At 37.2% G+C, this 22,747-nt stretch overlaps 1 protein-coding gene across 2 annotated transcripts in view; it reads left to right on the top strand.

Annotated features, from left to right (window-relative positions):
• Positions 1-4,409: 4,409 nt before the first annotated feature.
• LOC147542674 (cytochrome P450 71A1-like) overlaps positions 4,410-22,747 on the top strand; it is a 35,609-nt gene continuing 17,271 nt past the window's right edge. The window contains exons 1-2 of one of the 2 annotated variants that reach the window (XM_086634522.1): positions 4,410-5,390; positions 5,498-6,285. In XM_086634522.1, the coding sequence (XP_086490648.1) occupies positions 4,431-5,390; positions 5,498-6,112 (1,575 nt within the window). In that variant the 5' untranslated portion in view covers positions 4,410-4,430 and the 3' untranslated portion in view covers positions 6,113-6,285. Of the gene's footprint in view, positions 5,391-5,497; positions 6,286-22,747 lie in introns of those variants that run through there. The other variant, XM_086634523.1, reaches the window with a different exon arrangement.

The raw sequence follows: 22,747 nt of genomic DNA, 5'->3' as shown, positions 1-22,747 counted from the left end.
TATCAAGGAAAAATATAAAAAATTGATTGTAAAGCTTTTTTAGCAGGCTGGAGACAGTATATGTTATTTACAATACATTTCTTGTACATGTTCATTTATGACAAAACAATATATGTTATTTACATTACATTTCTTATTTTGTGTTATACATAATGGAAAATGTAGGTTGGAGACTGTTAATTACAGCTAACTTAATGAATTTTTTCTCTAGCAGGCTGGAGCAAGTTCAAAAAACATCAAACAAAAAAGAAAGCAAATGGAGGGAGAACAATTGATGTAATTGGAGAGCCAAAATTCATCCCAGATTGTAAATCTATAACTCAATTTCGATATACTCTTAAACATCCTGTAGAAGTGATCAACAACATGAGGAACAACATGACTGGGGATATGAAAGAGGAGATCAACTCCACTTCATTTGCTTTACTTTTTGAGGCCCTGGCTGAAGGTCTGGTAATGAGAGAGAACTACATCAGGTTTTATCCCAACCATCATATTTAAGAGTCGTCTCCTACTACAGCATTTGATGATTCAGTTGGAAAATCCATGACTACTTTCGCTACTGCAAATACAAAAATGAATTATGAGGGAAACCGACTGCATTATGAACAATTCAAAATGAATATTGTAACATAAAATATATAAATTGTTTAATTAATGTGTAATGTTTATTAGTAAATAAAATGTTTTCGAGAGTACAAAATATGTTGTGTTCATGATATGCAATATAAGGTTTATGGAGACCAAAGTTATAATATTGTTAATCAAAAATGTGTTTTGTATCAAACATACAATAAAATGGTATTGATAAATAAAGGGTTATTTATATAACAAAATGAAAATTATGGAACAAAATGTGTTTTGAAATATACAAAATTCGACATGTATAGTACATAATTATCAGAAACGGTTAATAATTCTGACATCCAAAAACGTCGTTAATATAAATAAATGTGTTTTGATGTATACACTATACGTAATGTATAATAAATATGTTGATATTTTGAATTGGTAATTAAACTTGTAATCCATCGGAAAATATCTTAATAGAATAATATGTGTTTTGTTCTACACAAAACAAATTATGTTTAATAAATATGTTGAATTTCGGAATATGTTAGTACCTAATAGTACGGAAAAAGGTTAACAGAGATAATTGATGATGAATATGATGAAGAAAATGAAGATTAACGACAGATTTTAATCATTAAAAGTTAATCAAATGTGAGAAGATGATGAAAAGGGTTTGGAAGAGGATGAAAACGATTTGAAAGATGGTTTTTGTTTTAGAGAGAGAAAGTACGAATCGAAATAACTTACCTGATGAAGGAAGACGATGAAGGAAGAAAGATATTTAATGAAGATGAAGAAAAAATATGAAGATGATTCCTAATCGTCTTCTCTACTCAATTAAGGTTCGTATTAGAGATGGTTTTCGTTTTAGAGTGAGAAAGTAAGATAATAGAGAGTTTTCGTTTTTTATGAAGCTGAGGAGGGAACAAGTTGAAGTGATTCTCAATCGTCTTCTCTACTCGGTTGTGAATCGTTTAAGAGATGATTTTCGGTTATGGAAGAAGGTTTTTCGTTTTAGAAAAAGTAGGAGAGGGTTTCAGTTATCTCTGGTTGGAGAGAGAAAATCAGAGAAAGAAAATTTTTGGGATTGGTTTTCAAAGAATGGGTTGTCTTATATATATATAGAAGTTTATAAGGGTTATTATGATAAAATAAAAATCATAGAGATTTGTGTTTTCTATGAAGATGGAACATTTTGACTAGATTTCCATTATAATTTTTATTTTGGCTTAAAAGCCTATATTAATATTATGGTGGACTGAATGTGGGTTTAGGTGTTGTTTTTTGGACCATATACCAAAAAATTCTTGTTATTAAAATTTTCATGCATTGCATAATTCAATGTGTATATACTCTAAAACCTGGAGGATCCAAGTTTGAACTAGCGGAAGTGAAATTCATGGTTTATTGAACTTGAGTTATTAAAGGTATAAATAAAGTAGTTTCGTTGGGCTTTAGACCCATGGTTGATTTTATGTTGTAGTTTAATTGTGTTTAGGCCTTTGGTTGATTTTAGGTCGTAGTTTAGTTAGGCTCTAGGCCCACTCCTGTAAGGGTTTAAAATTTGAAGGTTATCGTGCTTATCACATCTTATTTGATGTATGAATGCCATTTTAATGACTATCATAGTCAATTTTCAAAAAATTTCTATATGATTTTTTTTTATTCTTCAAGTTTCTATCTCTAAATTTTCTCATGCATTGTATAGTTTAATGTTGAGAAAAATAAATCATTTTTTTTTAAATAAATAACAATAATATGTGGTGGAAAATCTTTTTACGGGATTCGCCTCACACCATAGAATGGCGAGGCTCCTAGTGTCACCCAAACTGCTCTCAGGTTCTTATGAAGCCTAGTTCGGAGACTACCCTCTTGGAGCACCCTGGCTAGGAGTTAGGTTCCCAAGTATTTGAATTGGTTAATTTTGTTTTAACCCCCAATTTGTAACAAACGGGTCCATTGGCCACCAATTGTGTATTAGAGTTCGATTTGGCCATTAATTGTGTCAGAGAGTTCGATTTGACCCTTATGTTTTCTCAAACCTTTCATTTTTACCCTTAGGTATTTGTAATCATATTTTTTTCATTTACTTGTCCAATACATTTTATTTCTCTGCGACTTCATCTTCTTTGTGTCAAGTCGTCAACTGAGGTCACTAACAGACAATTTTTTTAAGCCTCCCACTTTTTTCCACCACCTTCCCCACCTTTTTCTCTCTATCTTCTCTTTCTCACTCTCTCTCTCTCTTTCTTTTAACTCTCTCTCCCCCTCCCCCCTTTTCTTCTCCCCTCCCCCTTCACGAAAACTTCGTCTGCATCTAGGAGAGACCCCCATTTTAGATCTCAGGCCTCTGCGCCTTTGGAATCCCAGATGAGAGTTTCTCTTCGTTTGGGAATCTCAATCCTTTTGTCTGGATTTCACAAACGAAGAGGAATCCTGTATCAGGGGTTTCTCCCAGATCCTGACAAGGTTCCAGTGAAGGGGAACCTTTTCGTCGAAACAGTGTAGGTTAGAGGGAGAGAGGGAAACGGAGGGAGGGAGAGAGTGAGAGGGAGAAACGGAAGACAAGGAGAAAGAGAAGATATATAGACAAAGAAGGTGGGGTTGCTGGTGGAAGAAAGAGTCAAAAAGAAATTTACGTCGCCGGAAAAAATCGTCAACCAACGACTTTCTGCCGACGACCCTAGGTTGACGGTGATGTGGAAGAAATAGAATAATGAAGTAGAGGTGAGTTGGACATATAAATACAAAATTACCATAAAGGCAGAGTTGGGAGCTTGACAAAATTTGGAGGTCAAATCGAACTCCCAGATATTATTAGAGGCCAAATCGATCAGTTAATCACAAAGTAGAGACTAAAACAGAATTCACCGTATTTGAATTTAGAAACCCAACCGAGGAACTGTTTGGTTTGTTCACATGGTGGTATTCCAGGTTCATCCATGTTCCAATTCCTTATTTAGATGCTTTCAAGAACTAAAATTTGTTTAAAGTCAATGCCTGATAAAGGACAATCATGCTTATTTAATAATGTGTAAGTAACAATTTCTCTTACAAACAAAATGCTCATGTTTAACGCGTTAAACAATTTGTATAAAATTAATTTGTTTGAAGTCAAATTAAATGATTTTTATTGTGTATTCTGTATGTAACAAATCGCACTAGTTGACAAAGGAAATCTAATTAGTTAAAATATCTTTTGTAAATAATAGAGGTAAGGCTTAATTGTCATTAAACCCTCCAAGATGTGACTAACTCCTCCATTTAGCTCCTTATACATGTCTACTTTCAACTTTAATCTTCCTCTTAACATTTCTGTTAAGAAAGGCTTACTTTTGATTTTTCACCCGTTTTTGTGTCTTATCTTCCTATCTGTGCTTTTGTCTTTTTCCATTGTGCTGAAAATGCATGTCCATCTAGTTGGACAACTTTTGTTTTTGATCTTCTAATAGCTCATATATAGTATCTATTTGCTCGTTTTCTCACCCTAATAACTAATTAGTGAGATGCTAAGTGTACAACGAATTTTGACAATTCATGACTAACTAAGTCACACAGGTATGGTCCAAATCGTGGTCAAACTTTAAATTTTCTCCTCTTGCAATGGAAGTGAGTTAGCAAGTCAAGGATCTTGTCACGATCCTTTCTGCACATAGCACTTACTTTTGAGTAAGAGCGGTTATTTAGCTAGACAAATATGTTATTCCAATCCTCAGAAATTTATTTATTTTGCTCAAGATGAGATACTATGAATTTTAAGGTCTTACCCCACATTACGTATCAGGCATGAGTTGATTGGTTATATAAGGAGTCACCTAAAATCATTTCTCACAAGTACCAACAAGCAAATATCAGTCATGAGTCTATCATCACTTCTTCTAGAGCTAGAATGGTTGAAGGTAATCCAACAAGAGCTATTGTTGCATCCCTTCTCCTTCGCTCTTATTCTCATCTTCTCTCTTTTCATTTTAATTAAGCTCCTCCATGGAGCTTTCCTAAAAAAAGTCAATTCACCACCTTCTCCACCCAAGTTTCCAATCATCGGAAACCTGCATCAACTAGGTACACTGGTCCACCGATCTCTTCGAGATTTGTCTCAGAAGCATGGACCTCTCATGCTCTTGCAATTGGGCCAGGTTCCAGCTTTGATAGTTTCGTCCCCAGAGATAGCCGCCGAGATAACCAAGAACCAAGACCTTGTCTTTGCTAATAGGCCTGCTACGACAGCTTCTAAAGCACTCCTTTATGGATGCACGGACGTTGGTTTCGCTCCATATGGTGAATATTGGAGGCAAGTTCGAAAGATTTGTGTTCTTGAGCTCTTAAGCCTTAAGAGAGTGGAGGCTTTCAAGTTTGTTAGAGTAGAAGAAGTTGCCCTTGTGATTCAGAAGATTACTAGTTCATCCATGGCGAAAGAAAAAGTCAATCTCAGTGAAATATTGTCAACTCTTCCTAATACCATAGTTTCGAGGTGTGCTTTTGGTGCCAAGTATGAAGGAGCTCATGAGAACAGATTTGGTGAATTGTCTAGGGAGGTGATGGGTCTGTTGGGGGCTTTTAGTTTTGAAGACTACTTCCCGTCATTAGGATGGATGGATGCTCTTACTGGATTAACTAGGAAGCTCAAGAAAACCTCCCAAGAACTCGATACCTTCTTCGACAAAGTAATTGATGAACATCTCCTTCATAAATCATCAGAAGAGATTCAAATTGATGACCAAGAAAAAGTAGACAAAAGGGATTTGATAGGCATTCTTCTTGATGTTCAAAAAACAAACTCGAATCTCACACGAGATAACATCAAAGCAATAATATTGGTAAGCTACAATGTTCTTTGAGTAATCCATATATTAAACTATCCTTCCGCTCTGTCAATCTAACTATGTGTTTAATTTCTTTTGTCTTTTGAAACATCAATTATCAGGACATGTTCGTTGGTGGAACTGATACGACTTCAACAGTACTAGAATGGTCAATGGCAGAGCTCATAAAGAACCCAAAAATGATGAAAAAAGCGCAAGAAGAAGTAAGGAGAGTTGTTGGAAAGAAATCAAAAGTAGAAGAGGAAGACATCAACAAAATGGACTACTTGAAATGTATTATTAAAGAGAGCTTAAGATTACATGCTCCTGTACCAACCTTGGTTCCAAGAGAGTCCATTAAGAGTACAAAGATAAAAGGTTATGATATTCCTTCAAACACAAGAGTTTACGTCAATGCATGGGCAATTCAAAGGGATCCCAAAGTATGGGAATATGCAGAAGAATTTCGTCCAGAAAGATTTATTGAGAACCCAATCGATATTAAAGGCCAAGAGTTTCAATTGATTCCGTTTGGATCAGGACGGAGGGGGTGCCCAGGAATATCGTTCGGTCTTGCTGTTGTGGAGCTTACTCTTGCCAACCTCTTGCACTCCTTCAACTGGGAACTACCTGCTGGTGAAAACTATGAGGATTTAGACATGTCTGAAGCCTTTGGTCTTACTGTGAATAAAAAAACCCCTCTTTATGTACTGGCAAACACCTTTCACTCTGCTTGATAAACTCAATCATATTTTTGGGCTATAATGTGTATGAGCATTCTAATGGCCCAAAACCTTAGTGTATGTTTCTTTACCTAAATAATGAGCTTTTAGCTCAACCATTGTGTATTTCGTGTACGATCCAAGATGCTATATGTTGAAATCTTCCAAATTTTTTTTGTTTATGAACTCTATTTAGGACGGCTTCCAATTACTCAGTTATTGTACTAAACTATTTCGTTTGGTGGCTTGTTATTTTCAAAGGTGACCAATATATGGACAAACAAAAATCTTATATAGATAAAACTTATCGGGACTGCTGGAAGAAAACATAGTTGACTTATTTGACCTATATTTAATTGGGAGATGCTAGAGTGCCCAATTTTTTGGGCATTTTAATGCCCAGTTGATGTGGAATCACTAAAAGACAAGGTTTTTTCAAAGTTTGACCACGGTAGGGACTGCTTTTGTTTCTAAATAAGGAAATATGTCACCCTCTCATTACCAATTTCTAAGTCACTCTATCATTTTCCTATTTAATTAGGGTATACAACTGTAAGAATCCAATATTAAAATAAAAATTAGTTTAAAGATCATAAAACAAAAACACTATATTGAAAAAAGATAACTACTTTCTGCATCTAAACTACAATCTCCATTATTCACAAACATATAAAGGAAAAAGATTTAAGTCTTAATCCCTACAATTCACTCACTATTTTAATCTCTCTAATTCACAAAAAAAGAATTTCAATGAATAAAAGATCAACCTAATTTTGTGCCAACTTTCTTGCCCTACTTATGTGATTGGCCAAAATTTCTTCTTGGTTCCCAAGTATGTTGACGAGGAGTTTCAACAAAAAAAAAAAAAAAAAAAGTATTTTGACGAGGAAAAACTCAAGTAAGTAGATGAAGAAAAAAATATTCGAGATTCCCAGGAAACTTCAGAAACTAAACTCAATTATCTCCTCAAAACCTAAGATGTTTTAGAGCTACTCAACAAAACTCAAGTATGTTGTTGAGAAAACAACTTAGCATATTGAAGCTTTGGGTTTGAATAAAAAGTTATTGTTCTCTCTTTTTGTGAAGATTCTCCAACTATGAGTGCCTTTGATTTTGTAAAGGAATGATAAGAAGATGGAGGGTGTTATTCTGTTACTCTGTTAGTTTATTGTAACTTACTATTCTCTCTCTCTCTAACGACCCTCTTGTATAAATATGAGTGAGTCACTCATCATTCACTAATGAAATCTGATTGATTGCCCTCTCTCTCTTTCTCTCTCTAAATCTTCTCTAACAAAGTAATACCGAATAATACAGATTTGTTTGATCGGGTAATCTTCAACAATACTTTTCTCGCACTTTTATCGATCTAAAGATTTAGTAACTAGAAAAGAAGAAGAAATAAGTATGGTGTTTTACGGAAAGGGGGGAGACTTATCTTAAAAAATAAATCCTCTAAGGATATTAGTTTAATGTAATATATTTGTGCCCCTTATTTGTTTGTCCATATAAGATTTCTAATTTCTATATTGTCCACTTATAATTTAAGTGTGTAAGATTTTTGTTTCTCCATATATTGACCACTTTTTCAAAATGTATAAAAAATCTTACGATATGAAAATTGTAGTTTAAAGGTATTATATAAAGGGGATTTAAGATAATAAAAGATTTAGTATTTTATATCATTGGCTGGCAATCCCTTTAGTCGGCCACCTCTTGATATTTTAGGTAGTCATGAAAATGTTATAAGATCTATAACAACAACATTTACAATTGTTTATTTTTCTTCTCCTTAAAGAATACTAATTCTAGATCTAAATGATATGATTTTGAATGGAGTGATTACTTTATTTTGATATAATATTCCTGTGACTTACATCAAATGATTTGAAGGGTAAATTATGGCTCTCAACATTATTTATGAAAAAAACATATTTGGGGTGTGATTGTTTTTTATGTTGAAAGTATTTGGGATGTGAATGATGAAGTAACTAATCACAATATTTTGCGTGTGAGAGAGAAATATAGAAAACTAAGCACACACGCAAAATATTGTGATTAGTTACTTCATCAATCACATCCCAAATACTTGCGCGTGATTGATGAAGTAACTAAGCACACAGTCCACCACGTCGTTAGTTGTTTTCTATTAGGAAAATACATACTATTTCGAGATCTAAAAGATTCGATTTCTGAGGATTGTTGTAAATAATCTTGGAAGTTATGCTATTGGTTTAGATATCCCATATTATCTACATTTTATGTAATAAGTCGAGAATGTAACGATGTTATTGGAATTTACTTTATATGGTAAAAGTGATGTTATCCCTTGTGCAAAATAAAAATCGGCCCGCCTACCTTAATGCCTCGCCTGTCCAATGAGGCTAATAGGACAAAGAGGCAAAAGCGGCATTAAAGAGTGTGCAACGACGATTTTATCTTTTGTCTTATACGAGACGTGGTGGACTGTGTGCTTAGGCAATACATCTATGGCGGTTGTTCTCTTTTCGAAATGGGAGATGCTAGAGTGCCCAGCTCGGTGCCCAAAAGCTGATGTGGAATTCACTAAAAGATAAGATTTTTTCAAAATTTGATTACGATGGGGATCGCTTTTGTTTCTAAATGAGGAAATTTGGGCATTTGAGTGGACATTCTAGCTGGGCACTCTAGCATTTCCCTTTCGACATATACGTCCGTGGTCTGTGGATACGCCAAAGAATAAAGATTCTACTTGTAGATTTCATACAAAATCTAATGTCTTTCCATAAACATAATGAATCATATCTAGATCACTGGAAGAGAAATATGATTTTGGTGTTACCCAAGTATTTTCAGTGGACTTAAAATCAAGTACAAACTGTACATAATGGGAACAACTTGAATAAGGATTTTCTTATTGATACAGAGACAAATCGAGACAACATATCATTCTTACTTGCCTCCAATAGTCGCTGTAAGGGGCGAAAGCTACGTCAATGCATCCATAAGAAAAGGCTTTAGCTGCAGTGGTAAAAGGCCTATTTGCAAAGACAAGATCCTGATTATGGTGATTTCTAAAGCCATATCTGAGGATGAAACTATTGTTGTTCCGGGTCTATATATAATATAAATTCGAAGAAGATTGAGATTCAGACTTAACTCTTAATTGTTGAACAAAGGAATCATTTCGAAATACAAAACAAGGAAAAAGTCGAGACGAGATACACTCTTAACTTAACACGAATTACGCCTTGTGTGCAACCACAGATCTATGGCGTCTCGCCTCCAGAATACAACGGCTTCGTTCTGCTTCTCTGGTACGTTGAAGAAGAACACTACGAACGTTGACTAATATTATGAACTTCAGAGTTTACAAATGACCATAAACGAATGGAATTTATGAGTAAATTCTCTTAGAGAAATTTGGAAATATTACTGCTCTAAAATCATAGCCTATCTTCTACACTATTCGCTGAAAAAAACGGATTCGATTTTGGAGTTTATTTGGGTCATATAAATAGGTTTCGAATAGACACATTCATTAGGGACACATCTGTTGGGTTAGGGATACATCTGTTGAGTAGGAAAAGTGATGGATCATTCATTTAGCAACAGAACATTGTTGGCTGCGATTTGGGCCTTTGGATTGCGCTCAAAAGCTCAGGAGAAACGCCCTCCTTTGGATCAATATGATCATGCCCGAAAGTATCCTAACAGATGAAGCTCGAAGGTCGTTAGATGGAGTTTCGGGAGATGTCCCACCCCATGCCCGACACGGGATTTGCGCGAGGCGTTGGATGAGCGCGGAAGCAACAAGCTCCGTTAGATCTGAACGTGCGCTCCTTGCGCTAATGGCCCTCAAACCAACTTTTGTTTATTGCGATATAGTCCCTTTATTAACCAAACTTCGTCCAAACTTCAGACTTGGATATCTCATTCATCCGGAATCGGATTCGAGTGCTTGTCTCTAAACTTAAGAGCTCGATGAGCCGAACGCAATGGCGTGCTTTATTTCTGAGTTTGACGATTTGATATCTGAAATTGGCTCTGTTTTCAACAATCCCTCACATGAATGAGTATTCGAGAATCCCTATCATTCAGACTTACTAGACTGACACACTAACACTGATGAAGTTCTTAAGCGGAAGTTCGCTGCATCGGACAAAGGTAGCTTTTGGCTTTGAACCTTCCCTAATGAGTAGCTATCAGGTTTAGAAGGACGACGGTGAACTGAAAGTCTTGAACTGGGTCCCGAGAACTGTAAACCATAAGTTCTCGGTTGAGTTCATTTCGGCCTTAAACAAATTCTGGATTCGTGTGTGTCTTAGAGAAGTCCGCCTAGACGACCTTCCCATAGAACCGGCGTAGTTCACACACATATAGGTTAATCCTTATAAAGGTATCCTGCTACACCTTATTCATAGAAAAATTTTCTAGTTTTTTGGATTCATTAAAAGCACTACGCTTAACCTCTCATCTGAAGGCAACGCTGATTTCATCATAGTAATGGGTACGAGATACAAATCTCTTTCAGGGTTACTGTCGAGTCAGGATATAGCTTCAGTTGCCCGTTGAATCTAGATCGTGGGATCACCAGTCATCTAGGCATGTATTTACTCATTTACTTTAGGCGTTTCAACCCCATTCCCCTTGATGATGCAATTTTAGCTTTCTCGTTTACCCTTGTTTCATTAGGATCCGCTAGGTAACTTAGGATTTGCCATAACTCTAACTTATGCATTCCTTGAAAGCAATTGCTTTACGGTATTAGTCTGTTAACTTTTTAGTGCTCTAGACTTACCGTATTTAGTGTCTTGCAACAACTGCTTGGGTTGACTGCATGCACTGGCTTTAACCACAAACAAATATCCTCCTGAAAGTTTATAGTTACTTTGTCTACTTCTTCTGCTTTCTCAAGAGCGGTGAATCCATTAAGGCCTTTAGGATGTCATTGTTGATCAAGCTATGCACGTCTGCCATTTGAGGAGTTTTTTGTGATATTGTAGCCTGTAGAGATTTTTCTAAATCCACTGTTGTACTCTATATCTGAGATTCTATTGTTATCCAAATATTTTTATTTTACTTCTTAAGATATGTATAACCATACACTTAGAATCTACTCAGATACCTAAGAACTATATGCTGCTTAGATATCTCTTTTCATGAATTTGTGTAAATTCAATTATTTAAGCATATTGTGGTCCTTGAGTGGTTTTTCTATCTTACTCAGTCCAAGCGAACACTTTGAGTCATCAATCTGGAAAACATGGGAATCATTTTTGTTTTTCTTAGACTTTTTCTTTTTCCTAAATAATAATGTTATTCTGAAATGATGATTCGTAATCGAATGATGTTACCAAATTTAGGGTTAGAAACAGAAGATCTTTTCGTATGTGTTTTCCTTATTTGCTAAGAGATATCGAGTAAGTGTCACTTACATAGATATTCACTACATCTGTTACATTTGCGCACTTGAATTTCCCATAGTTCGTAATTCAATGAAACCTTTACCGACCAGGTTTTTTTTTAGGTCAGTCTTGGTTTTCAAGGTACTCCTTAATTTCCCTCTTTCACGTTTCTATGACGTTACATCTTAAGGAGAATTTGGAGAACTTAATGCCATTATAATTGGTCTTTCAGTTCCTTCTCGATTCCCCCCACATTTTAAGAGTATTTTATCTTAATCATTGATTTAGGAGGAATCTTCCCATTACTCCTTACAAGGTACAAGCCAGGTACTTGAGAGCATCTCCCTCCACATTTTCTAGGGTAATTAGTGAATTCTCCTTTATAACAAAACTATAATCTTCTCACGATTCCTTTAGTGTAGAGGTTTAGTTTTGTTTCATGGAAGGATAATTTATGACCACTACAACCTTGACTTGTAGTACATGGTGAGTTCTTCCTTTAACTCTTTCTAAAGTGAATCTTTCAACATATACACTTTCTTGATAGATTCAAAACTACCCCAGGATTGCCAAAGTTATCATTTCTTATTTTGTCCTCAGTCCTCGAAGATTTCTTGATTTTTCGTTCCTCTTCTTGAATCAACAATCTTATAAGGACCTTTGAATTTACCATTCGAGTTTCATTTAGACTGAATGACGTAAATTTCATCTTTCGATTTCATCATCCCCAACTCTCATATCCATCCAAGACTACTAGATTGTACATGAGGTTCTATCAGGGACCATTCTGTAAATTATATAGACTAAGGGAACTTTTATAACAGACCCATGGACATGTTTGTAATTTTCATAGGTCTGAAGACCTTTCTATAACAAAGGACCTTTATGTAATTTTTGACATATATTAGGACCTCTATATAAGTTCAACATATGTGAGAATCTGACGATAATATATTTGAGAATGTTCCCCATAACATCCTTTCTCTTAGACAAACTGTTTTTTTTTTTTTTTCGAATTTTTAATCGTCATGTTTCTTTTAGTATGATGAAAACATACTTTCGGTAGCAACGGTTGTGGAAACTCGTCTAAACTTGAGACTCTTTCTTGTCTCCATCATATCTCGAGTAACTTTGGGATACTCGAACTATTTCTTCATTCTACCGACTTAGGCTACTATAGTCACTGGTCTCTGTCAAACGATCAGTTCGAGTTTTGTTAAGTATAGGTACCTCCTTTTTGACTCTTTAGAGATTTCACTTTTCCCGATCTCTTAGTGTAGGATAACCCGCACCTATTTTCAATTGACTCGCTTGACATTAAACTCAATTCTACATTTCTTTTAAACATATAATCATATTACCCATGAGCATAGTACTCTTCTTTCAAAATTCCTTATCATCGACTGGTCGAGTTTAATTTTCAAATCAACCAAATAGTACACCGTCTTTTTTGAAACTTTAGTTAGATTTCATTGGTGATTAGAGATGTTCAAACAGTCTCCTAATCATTAGATGGAAACAACAATGGTATACAATGTAATCATTCATTTATCTAACACTTATTAGAAGGTCTTACCCTTATGGTATAAATAGTGATTCATACTATCCTTCTATCTTATATGATATATTTATGATACCCCACTAAATATAATAGAATGCCTAACCAGACTTAACAGAACTGTTGAAAGTTATTTTAAGGAATTTCAAACTTATGCCATGCTAATACCAAAATAATATTATTATAAAGATTACTGTAACGCCGAATATCCGACAACTCCCAATTGAAAGCATCAACCATATTGTTAAGAGACTAATACACTTTGTATACATCACTTATCTTTTACAAACTAATGTTTGTTCTTTCATGTGATTTTAGAAACACTTTCGGTACAACACTTCTTTTCTTTTGGTACAATTTACAAATCTCAGTCTTACCCAACAATGAAAAGAGTGTTAAGACCCAAACCATGGATTCATATACAATTGATAAATAAACGGTAAAAATATTCTTTTTCAAAAAAACCAATAGTAGAGAACCATGATTACTGTGATACAGAACCAATTAGGAACTTGATGTCGGCATAAAACTGTTTGACTAACAAACACGTCCGATTAACCAATTAGGAACATGACGTCGGCAGAAAGACTTTTGAGAAAGTTAATTAATATATGATTAGGATGCAAGGAATTCGACTAATTCAACTTATTCTATCTTTAACATACAATACAAGTTACATACATAAAGAGGAGTTGTAAGGCTCGTGAACACTGTTTAGTGAAAAATTGCTAGACTGAACTGAAGTGTACTGTGTTTGCAAAAAGACAGTTGTTCAAGTATCTGGTAAGAACATCAGATATAAAACTTCTTCAGTTCCTAACTTCTAAGAATCACGAGATGCTTGATTCTTGACTATGTATAACTCGATTGAGAAAACCGAAATTTTCAAGAAACAGAGAACATCTTTGACCACGAAATTTTCAATAGTCATGCTCTAAGAAAAACAAAATTAACCGATAAAGAAGTTAATTTTAAGGAAAAATATTAGCCTGATACAAATATGGAGACTAACAAGACGACTTTCGAAACTCTTAAGATAACTTTTCGAACATTCATCACCATATTTCTCATAGGCATTACGTTGAGCATGATGTGCACATGAATATTTGTATGTAATATCGTCTATCTTCTTATGTTCACAATTTGGAATCCAAGGCTGTGAAGATATATGGCCATTGAGGTGCATAAAACTTTACTGTCTTAATTTGGAAATAGAGTCTCCACTCAAGAAATTGAAATTAAAAATATCTGGTTTTAATGAACATGCAAACTGCTTTAGGCTTAATCCATAAACCTTATTTATGTGTATTTACAAAGAAAAGTAATGTTTACCGATATGTCTAACAAGTCGTTATTACTTACGTAGACCCGAATACATAATAATTCGTCTTAAGATTGTGTTCCGGGTCTATATATAATATAAATTCGAAGAAGATTGAAATTCAGACTTACCTCTTAATTGTTGAACAAAGGAATCATTTCGAAATACAAAACAAGGAAAAAGCCGAGGTGAGATACATGTTGTTCTCTGGTTATTAATCGATAAGTCGATTTCTCTCTGTCTTGGCTTAATTTAGACAGAGTTTCCTTTCTCTAACTTATAGAGAGATAAACTAATAAGGAATAATGATTATTCCTTCTTTCGGACTAACCGAGATAGGTGTTAATGTAGTCGAGGCAAGAATTATGAAGATTGAGAGAACCAGAGAGTTGAGAGAGAAAACCGAGATAGAGAAGAAGGAGATAGGAGAGATAGAGATAGGATGAAATATTCTCTGTGTATTCAAATGAAGTATAGTTACATGTATATATAGGTATGTATGAGATAAATAACAATAAAGATTACAAGGAAATCAAATCTAGTTAGTTGTTGACTAAGTCTATTATCATATGTGCATGGATATGGACGGGTGGTGGAGGTGCTCGGTGGGTCTTGGGCTGGATCCATGAGTGATCCGTAATACTCCCCCTCAAGTTGGAGCGGATGGAGAGAGAACGCCCAACTTGCTAATAATGCTTCGAAATGCTTCAGCGCCCAATGGTTTGGTGAAGATGTCAGCTAGTTGTTCCGTTGTTGGTGTGAAGCGAGTGGTAATGAGGTTGGATTTTATCTTCTCACGGACAAGATGACAGTCGATTTCTATATGCTTGGTGCGCTCATGGAACACCGGATTCTCAGCAATGTGTAAGGCAGCTCGATTATCACAATAGACAGACATAGGATCAGAATGATCAATGCCGAGATCGTGAAGAAGATATTTCAACCATTGAAGCTCACATGTAAGTGAAGCTAAAGCTCGATACTCAGCTTCAGCCGAAGAACGAGCGATGGTGGATTGTTTCTTCGATTTCCAAGAAAGTGGACTAGATCCTAGCATGGTAATATAACCAGTGGTGGAGCGACGTGAAAGTGGACAGCCCGCCCAATCCGAGTCACTAAAGCCCGAAATGTGAAGTGGGCTAGAAGATGAAAGGAAAATACCGTGGCCAAGAGAGCCTTTGAGATATCGAAGTACTCTATGGGCGGCATCAAGATGAGTTGACCGTGGAGATTGCATGAATTGGCTTAAGTTATTGACGGCGTAAGTAATGTCAGGCCTCGTAACAGTAAGGTAAATGAGTCGACCTATAAGGCGTCTGAAAACGGAAGGGTCGTCAAGAAGAGTACCATCCTCATGATTAAGTCGTGACTTTTGTTCCATAGGAAAAGATGAAGGACGGGAAGCCGTAAGGCCGGAATCCTCGAGGATGTCTAAAGTATAACGACGTTGACATAAAAAAATTCCTTTGGAAGAACGCGAGACCTCTATACCTAGAAAATATTGTAAACGTCCAAGGTCTTTTAAGGAGAATGTTTGATCAAGAAAATTCTTTAATTTAGAGATTGCAATGTCGTCTGAACCGGTGATAATAATATCGTCAACATAAACGAGTACATAAAGAGAAGTTGAATCTTTAGTATAAGTAAAAAGAGAGTAATCAGCAAAAGATTGAACAAAACCTCGAGAAAGTAAGACAGAGGAGAATTTCGAGAACCATTGACGGGAAGCTTGTTTGAGACCGTACAATGATTTGTGAAGTTTACAGACACGTGTCTCCCCCTTAGTGGAAAAACCAGGTGGAGGTTTCATGAATACTTCCTCATCAAGATCACCTTGAAGGAAGGCGTTATTAACATCAAGTTGATGTAAATTCCACCCTTTAATGGCGGCAATAGACAGGAGCATGCGAACTGTAACAAGTTTTGCCACTGGGGCGAAGGTATCGGTGTAGTCCAAGCCTTCAATTTGTGTGTAGCCTTTGGCTACGAGCCGAGCTTTATATCGCTCAATGGAGCCATCTGATCGATGTTTGATCTTATAAACCCATTTACAACCAATGGGCCGTTTACCTGGAGGTAAGTCTACAAGTGACCAGGTTTGATTGGATTCCAAGGCAGCAATTTCTTTAGCCATGGCATCTTTCCAATAAGAAGAAGTCATAGCTTCCGTGAAGTTGCGTGGTTCGGTGTTATCTAACACGGATGTAAGAAAGACTCGATGTGAAGGTGAGAATGAGTCAAATGAAATGAAGTTGGTGAGAGGAAAAGAGATCTCGTTGTCAGAAGATGGAGAAGATTTTTGTAAAGCCGAACAAACGTAGTCACCCAAATGCGAGGGTAGTCGACGGGGTCGTTGAGAACGACGAGTAGGAGTAATAGGATTGTGGTCCTGTGATGACGTGGTGGTGTCACAAACATCAGCCAGGGAAGTACCGAGGTCTGTGTGAGGTGCCTGCAGAGATACAGAAGCAGGCCGAGAAGAATCCAAGGAAGGATCTGCTGGAGTGCCCATAACAGTGGGTAGCGGTTGGACGTCCAGCAGATTAGGAGCGGAATTGATAGGTGGAGTGCCTGTAGAAGGCGGACCAGAACTTAGAGAAGGCGAACCAGAACCCGAAGGCAGTGAGGTTGACCGAGACATGGTAAATGAACCATCGTCTGGGATTGAAATGAAAGGACGAGAATGAATAGGTGAAGGCAACGAATCATGAATGTGTTGCATTGGAAATGTTGTTTCATGGAATACAACATCTCGTGAGATGATAATTTTCTTAGTTGCAAGACAAAGAACTTTGTAGCCTTTTTGGCCATGAGGATATCCGAGAAAGACACCCGGAATAGCTCGAGGATCTAATTTGGTTTTAGGTTGAGGATTCCGAGCAAAACACAAGCACCCAAAAACGCGAAAGTGGGAAAAAGAAGGAGGGGAACCGAGTAATTTCTCGTGGGGAGACTTACCATTTAAAATAGGGGTTGGTAGTTTATTAATGATATATACGGCGGTCAAGACACATTCTCCCCAAAATGAAAGCGGGAGATTGGCTTGAAGGCGAAGAGATCTTGCTACTTCCAATATATGGCGATGTTTGCGCTCGACAACCCCGTTTTGTTGTGGCGTGTAAGGGCAAGAACGTTGGTGAATAATGCCATTATCATTTAACCATTTTTGAACATCTTGGTTCAAAAATTCAGAGCCATTGTCTGAGCGGAAGGTTTGTATTCGAGGAAAAACAATATTTCCCTTACCGGAACTCAAATTTGATAATTTAGTGTTAAATTGAGTGTTAACATAGTTGGAAAAGTTTGATAAGAAGATTTTAGTATCCGATTTACGACCTAGTAAAAACACCCAAGTGCATCTAGTGAAATCATCGACGAGGGTGAGAAAGTAACGACAACCCGTAGAAGAGGGTATTGAGAATGGACCCCATAGATCCGCATGAAGTAATTCGAAGGGGCGAGAAGTGCAAGAAGTACTAATCGGAAATTGTAAACGTGTTTGTTTAGATAACGGACAAACTTCGCACGATGTTTTATTAATTGAATCAACGGAAATACATGAAAAATTACTAGATAAATACTTTAGACGAGATAGACTAGGGTGACCTAAACGGAAATGCCATAAACTAGAAATAGAACTACTACTAGAAATTGCCGAAAATATTCTAGGTTCCGTGCGAAGGAAATAAAGGCCCTCGTTGAGATCACCATGTCCAATCTTCTTTCCCGTCGTCGGGTCCTGAAAGACACACGAATGAGAATTAAAAGTTATTTCACAATTAAGTGATTTAGAACTTTGAGAAACGGAAATTAAATGGAATTTGAAAGAAGGAATATGAAGTACTTCATGTAAAGTGAAGGAATTCGAAAAAGATACAGAACCAATATGCAAAACACGAACCCTCGTGTCGTCAGGTAGACGCACATAATAATTCGGGGGTGCTGGTAGATATTTCGTGAAAAGAGAAAGTGAACAGCAAATGTTCTTGGAGGCGCCTGAATCAATGATCCAGGGGGTGTGTTCAGAAAACGTACCTGTGAAGTTCACTGTTGGGTCGGAAGCAGTGGGCTTTGGAGAAGCTACGGTGGTGCCTGTAGAAACCGAAGAAGTAATAGGACGTTGCTGGGCTAAGTAATTACACAAGTTAGCATACTGTTCGGCACTCATTGAAGTTGCTAGAGGCGCCACAGGACCATTCGGTTGGACAGAAGCAGCTACCGGTGCATTTTGGCGACGAGCAGGATAACCATGGAGTTTGTAACAACTCGATTGGAGATGTCCATGGGTACGGCAGTAGTCACAAAATGGCCGAGGTCGTTTAGGGCGCGGATTTTCCGTTTTGTCAAACCTATCCGACCGAGAAGAGTTATTGAAGTTCGAACGAGACACGGCAAGGGCAGCAGCTTCTGGAACAATGGGTGAATCATTCATGAGGTGTTGTTGAACCTCTTCCTGTTTCACCAAGCTGTGGATACGTAGGATCGATGGAAATGGATCCATAAGCAAGATTTGGCTACGTATGGCGGAAAACCTATCGTGTAAACCTTGGAGAAACTCCATTGCACGATCTTGATTACATCGCTCTAAAACAGATTTGCCGTGACCACAGATGCACGGTTCAATGGCAGTAAGCGATTGGAGTTCGTCTTGGATGGATTTGAGACGAGTAAAATAAGCCGACACATCTAATCCGTCCTGTTTCAACGACGAGATAGCTCGTTTCAATTGAAAAACCTTTGGAGCGTTTGTTTGATGAAAACGCTCGTGAAGGTTCTTCCAAATGTCGGCAGCACTCTCGTCATACAAAATAGACTGACGGATATCTGGATCAACAGAGTTTAGTATCCAACTCGTGACAAGGTCATTACAACGATCCCAAGAATGTAACTCATTGGGGTCAGTTGGTCGAGGAATCGAACCATCGACGAATGCAAACTTGTCCTTAGCTCGAAGAGCCATTTTCATGGCACGAGACCAAGCAGGATAGTTGTCACCCGATAAGAGGGGTGTTATCAAAATCGTGGTGGGAGAGTCGGAATGGTGCACATCAAATGATTGAGTTCCGAGAGAGAGATTGGTACCTGAGGTTTCGGTTGAGGAAGCCATGATAATCAAGAGAAAAAAAATTAGAATTGCTCTAATACCATATGAAGATTGAGAGAACCAGAGAGTTGAGAGAGAAAACCGAGATAGAGAAGAAGGAGATAGGAGAGATAGAGATAGGATGAAATATTCTCTGTGTATTCAAATGAAGTATAGTTACATGTATATATAGGTATGTATGAGATAAATAACAATAAAGATTACAAGGAAATCAAATCTAGTTAGTTGTTGACTAAGTCTATTATCATATGTGCATGGATATGGACGGGTGGTGGAGGTGCTCGGTGGGTCTTGGGCTGGATCCATGAGTGATCCGTAATAAGAATAAATTCTCTTTCCTTAAGACATTTTACACCCCCGTAATTAAAGGACTCCTAGTTGGAATAGGATTTCCCTTATTCCTTGTTTGGGGAAAAAATAGAAGTTTCTATTTTTTCAAGCCTAAAAAGGAATTCCTATTTCTTTTGGTAAACCTCCCTATTTATCATTATAAAAGGGAATGAAAGGTTAGAGAGTATCATACTTTCAGGTTAGAGAGTATCATACTTTCAGGTTAGAGAGTATCATACTTTCAGGTTAGAGAGTATCCTCCCAGTTGGGAGAGTTAGTAGAGAATCCTCTCAGATATATCTTCTCAGGTTAGAGAGAGATAAGAGAGATGACAACAACTTCCAGAACAAAGAGAAGTCAGAGAAAGAGAGATTTCTGAAGTAGTTCTTTCAAGAGAGATTGAAAGAGCAGAATATTGGTTTGAAGAAAAGAAGATTATTAATCTTGTGAAGCAATTTAGTTTGTGGTTATCTTCTTCAACCTTTAGGAATCTAGGATTTGTTCAAATCCTAAGGAGTAAGAGATTTTATTTCTTTGTTTCTTTGTTCAGTTTATCCACCATAGGTTTGGTGAAGAGTTGTCCAAGAGTGTTTCTACACATCTTGAAGAATTGTGTAACCCATTATTTAATTATAGTGGAAGATTTCTGGACTAGGTCCCGTGGTTTTTTACCTTCTAGCTTGGAGGGGTTTTTTGCCACGTTAAATAATCTTGGTGTCTCTACTTTTACTTTCGCATCGTTTATCTTCATATTCCTGAACAAGTTAATTAGGTTATTTTTCCTAACATGTTGTTCTCTGGTTATTAATCGATAAGTCGATTTCTCTCTGTCTTGGCTTAATTTAGACAGAGTTTCCTTTCTCTAACTTATAGAGAGATAAACTAATAAGGAATAATGATTATTCCTTCTTTCAGACTAACCGAGATAGGTGTTAATGTAGTCGAGGCAAGAATAAATTCTCTTTCCTTAAGACATTTTACACCCCCGTAACAGTACCAAACGTTAGGGTGAATGCCTTCGGGATACAACGACTAACCTTTCAGAATTTTAAGATGGTACTTCTATATTCTGAAAGCGGACGAACCTTTGTCAGTATTATGAGCTCTTGGACTAATGCGGATGATCTTCTAGATGCTTCTGAAATTCAAATTTCACTCGAGACTTCTTTCTTCCTTTTCCAGATATTCTAGTCTAACCAGAACCTCTAGAAAATACTTCTTTAATTAGATATTCTAGGCTAACCAGAACCTCTAATTGTTAGAAGGGAAGAGAAGAAGAGAATGAATTGAATTTATGAAAAATGAAGTGGGTTTGATGGGTTTATATAGGAATTGAATAGGTGTATAGTGTCTTTTGGGTTAAAGAACACAACTGTTCGGAACCAGGGGCTACAACTGAATATAAGAGGGTCGGTTCATCTTGGGCCATCAGATCGCGCTTGAAAACGCGGACGGAACGCTGGCCGTCAGATGCGTTCGCGCGTGCCCGCCCGAGAAGAATCTCGGCCGTTAGATGTAGCCTTACGCGTGCCCGAACACGGAGTGAACGCCAGATGTCGGATCTGGCGCAAACCCGCGCGATGAACGCTGGCCGTTCAGATTTGAGCGCGTCCTCTTCGCGCAAATGCCCCTCAACTTGACTTGTCCTCTTTGACAATTTAGTACCTATTTCAACCGTTCTTCGTTCAAACTTTAACCTTGAATTTCTCATTCATCCGGAATCGGATTTGAGTGATTCTTGGCTCTAAATTGTAGAGCTCGACGAGACGAACGCAATGGCGCGTTCCATTTCTGAGTTTGACAAGTCGGCTCGAGCCAAAATAGGCTCCGATTCCAACAATCCCCCACATGAATGAAAATTTGAGGTTTTATGCTTATGATATATGCAGACATACTATACTGACAGACTGACACTGACAGAGCTCATAAGCGGAACTTCGCTGCATCGGAAGAAGGTAGTCTTTCGACTTTGAACCTTTCCTAGTGAATAACTACAAGGTCTACAAGGACGGCAGTGAACTTTACGTCTTGAACTGAGTCCTGGGAATTGTAATCCAAAATAGCTATCACACAGCTAATCCCTTACTTACTTAGGTTCTCGGTTGTGTTCATTTCGGCCCTGAACATTCCCGATTTCGTGTGTGCTTTAGAGAAGTCGGCCTAGACGACCTTCCCATAGAACCGGCATCAATTCACACACATATAGGTTATCCGTAATAAGGTATCCTGCTATACCTCACGTTAGAATCAAGTTCTAAGTTTTCGGATTCATTAAAAGCTTAATGCTTAACCTCTCAATGCAGGTAACACTGTTGTCATCCTAGGAATGGGTAAGAGATAGAGATCTCTTACAGTGTTACTGTCGAGTCAGGATATAGCTTCAGTTGCCCTTTGAACCTAGATCGTGGGATCTCCAGTCATCTAGGTAGGGTTTCACCATGCCTTTACTCATTTACTTTAGGCGTTAGCCCTATTCCCCTTGATGATGCAACTACTAACTCTCTAGATAACCCTTTTGTAAATGGATCCGCTAGGTTATCTTTGGATCTTATATAATTTATAGTTATGATCCCTTCAGAGAGAAGTTGCTTAACGGTATTATGTCTCCGACGAATGTGTTGAGACTTACCGTTGTACATCTTGCTTTGTGCCAGTGCAATCGCTGCTTGGTTATCGCAGTGTATGTTGATTGCAGGCACCGGCTTTGGCCATATTGGAATATCTTCAAGGAATTGTCGCAACCATTCTGCTTCTTCCCCTGCTTTATCTAGAGCAATGAATTCTGAATCCATTGTTGATCGAGCAATGCACATTTGCTTCGAAGATTTCCAAGATATGGCAGCCCCTCCCAGTGTAAACACATATCCACTGGTTGACTTAGTGTCGTCGGTATCTGATATCCAATTTGCATCTGCATATCCCTCTAAGACTGCGGGATATGTGGTATAAT

Source organism: Eschscholzia californica, unplaced genomic scaffold (genome assembly GCF_041429995.1).
Source record: "Eschscholzia californica isolate CP2 unplaced genomic scaffold, dmEscCali1.0.p SCAF_4, whole genome shotgun sequence".
Classification (NCBI taxonomy): Eukaryota; Viridiplantae; Streptophyta; class Magnoliopsida; order Ranunculales; family Papaveraceae; genus Eschscholzia; species Eschscholzia californica.
This window is presented reverse-complemented; position numbering and strand designations above follow the sequence as displayed.